The sequence below is a fragment of the Hemicordylus capensis genome, chromosome 2 (genome assembly GCF_027244095.1).
Source record: "Hemicordylus capensis ecotype Gifberg chromosome 2, rHemCap1.1.pri, whole genome shotgun sequence".
Taxonomy (NCBI): domain Eukaryota; kingdom Metazoa; phylum Chordata; class Lepidosauria; order Squamata; family Cordylidae; genus Hemicordylus; species Hemicordylus capensis.
Window position 1 is genome coordinate 144,900,330 of NC_069658.1, and position 6,000 is coordinate 144,906,329.

Below are 6,000 nucleotides of genomic sequence, written 5' to 3' on the forward strand. Positions count from 1 at the left end.
GAGGGCTTGGGGGAGGGATGGGGTCAGTGGCAACCATAAATAAGGGCCAGGTAACAAGGCCAGCCAAAATGCATGCATTCCCAATTGGCTGATTCCCCAATAGAAGTGGCAATGCAAACAGAAGTAATGTAGAAATAAAATACTGTTGAAAAGGTAGGTATGAACTTTTCCTATACACAGCAGATAAGCATACATTATCCAAAGGGCATGTGGTTGGGTACAGAAAATGTACAACTGAGCTATACTTGATTTAAAGAGGCATCATTAATTGGAAGCCTCTTCCATTTATTTCAGGAAATGAAATGAAATTGTAATTGAGTACAATATTTGTCTCCAAGCCCAAGAAGAATACTGAAGTTTCATTATCATTTTCTACCAAGGTGTAATCCTATGCACACTTACTTGGGAGTAATCCCATCAAATACAGCAAGGCTAAGTAAAATGAGATTGTGCGTGAGTTAACATGCCTGTCTGAATTTCTTCATGGTGAATGAAGCATGGCCTCAAACCTGAAGTATTAACCCTAACACACATGCAAAACTGAAACTGCTTTGAGCTATGGCATCCTGATATAAAATAATAAAGCCATTTGTTTTAAAGTAGCTGTACCAGTATTACTGACTGTGCCTCAGAACTGTCAGTCACTTGAACTTAAGATAAATAAGTACTATATATATTGAAACATTTAAAAAGCATGCTCTCTTCATAATCCAAATTGTATCACATATTTTGCTGTTTATTTCACATGTCCATTAAACGACCTCTTAAATAGTCAACATAAAATGGGATATTTTCAGAATGTTTAGAATAGAGATTTTTTTAAAGAAATATTAATAGTATGTGGATCTTAGTTTATCAAAAATTAAAGTTGAATGGAAAGAGCAGTCTCTCTCATAGGACAGCCTTGTAAATAATCCCTTACACCAGGAAACAGGCCTAATGTTCAATATCAAATATCAACTACTTGGCACAAAACTAACGAGGTGGGGGTGGGTGGGGGAGAGCTGTCCAATTCTATGGTTATCTGAAATTCAGCTCAGACATAGAACAACAAAAACTAGCTTGCCCCTGAAAGATTAAATTTATATCCCTCAAGTACTGTTTCACTTGGGACACATAATAATCCCAACAATATATGCAATCTTACAGGATCCTACAGAAAAATAGACTTGGCAACTTTCAGGTTTATTCCAGCCCGATAACTGCAAGTGTACAGTGTGTTAGAAGAGAGAGAAGGAGAGAAAAAGCTCCGCAGAATTTAAAAACAGACCCATATTTTCAAAGCCAACCACACATTAAGTCTGTCAATTTTTAAAAACAAAAATACAGACTATTTAACATGATTTAGTTTAGTGTGTTTAGAAAAATAATTTATAACTCGCACACCTGCCCACAATCAAACTGTTCTGGACAACAAAGCTTGAACTTACAGTTTAATGCAGAGACTTGCTTTGAAATGGAACTCATATCTTGACCTCAAAATCTTAACCCCAAAATCTGATTATTAATTATTATTATTAAAAAATTAAGGCTAAGAAGTGCAACACAAAGGAGAGTGTATTTTGGGGGACTTACAGAATGCCTTTCACTCACTACTGAGCAACCACAGTCAGTCCCCTCCCCCCAAACACACACCCCCCTCTGGAATTAGGAGTAACATCTTCCAGGGCAGAGGGCGTGACTTCCAGGAAGACAAAGCCACGGCACTTCTCATTTATTACAAATATCTATTTATTCCACACTATGCAGAGTTGTATCCTAACCTTAAAAACATATTAGTCATGAAAATTCTGAAAGTTTTTTGTTACTGCATTTATTTTCCATTCTGAAAGTCCTGCAATTGTTTAAATACCCCAAGTCTACAAATTTCATGTCAAAAATAGTGTAAGTTATAAATTGACATGCCATAGTAAGAATAGTAAGAACAAAACATTCAGCCATGGACTAAGAGGGCAAAGAGAGACCTTTAACAAATTTAAGAATAGATAGGGTCTCAACTACAGTTGTCTATCATCAGCACAGTTCATAGTTCTACCTGTGGCATGGACAAATCTTAGTAAACTGTCTCAAAAAAAACCCCAGTTGTATATTTCTTGCAAATAACTATTTTCTGGACATGCAATAGGACAATACTTTCTTATTGGACCAAATGTGTAAGAAACAAGCATCAGAGTTTATACAGCAAGCATAGCTAGTTAATTTCAGTATCACAATTTCTGATATTTGTGAACAAGAGAAAAATACTGTCTCTGAATCTCATGATCCTGTTAAGTACAACATTCGATTGGTTGCCTGGTTTTCTGGTCCAGTGCACCTAAAACGTTTCAGCAGTTCTGGATATTAACAGTTTCAGTTTTTATCAGAAGACCTTCACTACTTTTGTTCAAGATTACAATTGTTGAGACGTTTCTTTTAGAGATAGGCACTTTTCCCATCTCGATGTGCACACTGCTACAATGTGCTCACGGAGGGATCATCTTTCAGCTTCAGCTCTAAATGACAACACTGTTTTAATAGTCAAAGATTCCTAATCATGTGAGTTTATTATTGAAGAATCAGGAGGCCCCTTTCCCAGTAGAAAGTAATAGAGGCACATGTACTACAGACCTACAATGTGACAGGAGCAGAGTATTAAAAGAAACCCCTCCCAAAGCACAAGGCCTTCCCTCTCTCTCTGCCCCGCTACAGGAAAGTAAGCAGTGTGTTTAATGTTCTTCATTAGTAGATAAAATACTGTACAGATCCCCACACATGAGCATGTAGTGAGAGAGCACTGCTGAGGCTAAACAGCTCTTGGAGAGGTCCTAAGGAATGTGTCAACTTTTATGGAAAACCAAAAGGACTGGGTTTGGAAAACAAAAATTAAGGAAAAGCAGCCTCTGTCAAAGTCCTCAGCGAGTTCCCCGTGTCCCTCATTTATTCAGCTCCCCCACCCCCCAGACACATTTTCTGTCTTCCCAAGTCTCCGGTTCAATTTCCTTAACATTTATCGGTCTCTTCAACACAGCCCTGCGTTTGGCAAGAAACGTGGAGCCTGGAAACTTCTTTTGGAGTGTTTAAACAGTCATAAGGCTTCGAGTAGTGAACAGAGCGCGACAGGACAACCCTAAACACACCTTTCGTAGGCTGCAATCCTAGCCGCACACTTCACTTGGAAGTAACGTCTCATTGAACTCCACGGGACTTCGCTTCCAAGTAAAGATAAATTGGACTGGAAGCTATCGAGACCTTGAGCATCTCTCTTCCTCCACCCGTGCAGAGCCCCCCCCCCTTTTTACGCTTGCTCGGACCCTCACACCCTATTATAGTGCCCCCCCAACATCCTGTCAGCCCTTTATCGCCCCCTTTCCCACCAGATGTACGGACCTCTCTCATGAGCAGGGTGCCCCCACACCAAAGTCTCCACCTCACAAGCCGCCCCAGCGCCCAACTCCCATCTCCTCCTCACTCACCCAACAACCCTGTCTGGGCCCCATTACCTGGCGCGGGCGCCCTGGCTCCTGGCGGGGCTCGCGGGTGCCCGTGACCGGCGGGGCTCCCTCTGCCTTGGCTGCGGGCACCCAGCTCGGGCAGACTCGGCCCGTGGAGATGCGGCGGGGCGGGCGGCGGCGGCTGGAAGTGCGCGGCTGCAGCAGCTGTGGCGGTGGCGCCGCCGTTCATGGCGAGGAGGCTGAAGAATCCGGAGCGGGAACGGGAGCGAGTCCTGGGGGGCTCCAGTGGCGGGGAAGGACCCCCGCCAGGAGGCAGCGGCGGGGAAGACGGCGAGAAAACGAGCAGAGGGGGCGACGAAGGGGCGCCGGAAGGAGCTGCCGCTCTACCACCGCCTGCCCTACCCGCCGACTCACCGCCGGCCTGGCCGTGGCGCTGGGGCTCCGGGCGCTCTTCGGCGCCGCTGGCCCCTTGGTGGTGGTGGTGGTGCTTGTTGGGGTCCCGGTCCCGGAGGCGGGCGGAGGCAGGGAAGGGGCGGGCGTCGGGCTGCTGCACCGCGCGGGGGTGCGAGTTGGCGGCCACCGGCATTCGGCCTCGCTCAGGGGCCGGGGGTTGGCTCTGCCCAGCTTAGCCAGCCCCACTGTGGAGCAGGGGGCGATGGTAATAACAGCCCTTCTCTCCCCCACCTCAGGAGTTGGCGGGTGGGCAGGCTGTAAAAAAATGGGGAAGTGCGGTAGTGGTGGTGGAAGAAGAAGAGGAGGAGGAGAGGGGGAGGAAACTTCCTCAAGAGGAGGAGCGGCAGCAGCAGCAGCAGCAGCAGCAGAGCAAAGTACACCGGGGGTGGGTAGAGGGAAGGGACTGGGAGGGGGGAGAGGAGGAGGAGGGAGAGAAAGAGAAGGCAGCCGCTTACTACCAGGAGCAGCTGCCCCTTACTTGCCCCCCAGCCGGACCAACGGAGGAGTTACTGGGGGTAGAAATTCAGTGCACTAGAGAAGAAAACAAAGGTAGTATCCTCAGGAAAAGCAGCAGCTGGTAGCCACACCGCCTCCCTGCGAAAGCAGCAGCACGCCGTGCTGGAGGGGGAAGGGAAAGCGAAGGGCATCCACGCAGCGTATTTCTAAACACTCCCCGCCGCCGCTGCCGCCTTTCCCCAGTAAGAACTGGCAGCAGCTGTAAAATCCTCTCCCCGATTCGGATCCAGGGCGAAGCTGTGGTGGAGAAGGAAGCAAGCCTATTCAGGCGCGCGCACAAGGGACAAAACAAGTGTGTGCGTCTGGTTGCAAGTCGTAATATCCAATCCGCCTTTGTGCGTCTCTCTGTCTGCCTCTCTCTCTCCCCTCCGTTTTGTACAACACAAGCCAGATCTAAGTGCTGGTCTTTCCGGGGCAAGAGAAGTTGTTTCTTGTCGCTGCTGCTACTGAAGCTTCCTCTTGACAACCCCCCCAAAAGAAACTCCCTTCGCTGGCTGCTTCTTCGTCCCTCCCATCTCCACTCCCGGCTCCGGCAAAGCCGTCGGCCTTACCAGCGTAGCGTAAATTACACAAGAGAGAGGGGGAGCGCTCGGCTCGGAGCAAGCCCAGTCTCGGTCTCTCCTTTCCACTTCCGTACCACTTGGATCCAGCAGAGGCAGAACAGGCGGCGGGGGAAGCGCAGAGCTTTCCCGGAACAGAAACTCATGCAGAGACAGGCAGCGACCGATGGTCCCAGTGGATGGAAATAAGCTTCTGTCCGCCAACCTTAGAAACTTCCTTTTCCTTGTATCTCCTCTTTGTTGCCGCAACGCTGAGGCTGTATTCCAAATGAACTGGCAGGATCCAGCCAAGAAGCGTGTCTTGATTTCAGAAGTGACTGGGTGCCTTGCTACCCAGCCATCCCCTAGAGAGGCTTATGTTCATAAACCTACTCCGCACAACAAGCCCCTTCCTGCCTCCGGATGCTTTGTGATGATGAGTGTTGCTTGGACAAGGGCAATCGTTTAGCACTGTAACTCTGCCAATGACCGCTGAAGGCGCATATTCAACATCACCTGGCCTGACGTGGATCCGCGTTGGCCCTTAACGCCCTCTTAATCATCTTGGCGTCTTAAAAAATCAGGATGACTAAGAATGGGGAGTCCCCGTTTTTGCACTTGATAGTATGGGTGGAGTGTGAAGATGTTTATCCGTATTAATGATTGTGTAAACGGAACCAGGGGCAGTACTGGTTCCGGATTCATTAATGCAGATTATAGCACTGTGAGTTGTGTTATCAAGTACCACAGAACAGAAGAGCTCGTCTCTTTTTCATGCTCCTCGGTTGCGAGGAGGAGCGAGAAGGAAGGGAAGCCACAAACTGAAGAAAAGAGTCCGCCTCGTACTCCCACATTCCCTCCTTGTGTGGGTGCAACAGAGTGGCATGATCACAATTTCAAAAATGAGGATCACTGTCGTCGTCCTGTTCTCGGACTCGTGAAGAGGGCAAAGCGTACCTTTCATTTCAGCTCTGAAGATGAGGCAGAATACAGAGAAGGCTCCCTTAAACTGTATCTCTGCGTTTCTAATAACTGGGGGGCGGGGGGGAGTGTCAAGTTAT

The 6,000-nt window shown here is 47.9% G+C and overlaps 1 protein-coding gene across 2 annotated transcripts in view; it reads right to left on the bottom strand.

The window, feature by feature from the left end:
• RNF38 (ring finger protein 38) overlaps nt 1-5,388 on the bottom strand; it is a 116,635-nt gene extending 111,247 nt beyond the window's left edge. The window contains exon 1 of one of the 2 annotated variants that reach the window (XM_053297109.1): nt 3,480-5,388. In XM_053297109.1, coding sequence (XP_053153084.1) covers nt 3,480-4,017 — 538 coding nt within the window. In that variant the 5' untranslated portion in view covers nt 4,018-5,388. The remainder of the gene's footprint in view (nt 1-3,479) is intronic. The other variant, XM_053297108.1, reaches the window with a different exon arrangement.
• Between the last annotated feature and the right edge of the window lie 612 nt (nt 5,389-6,000).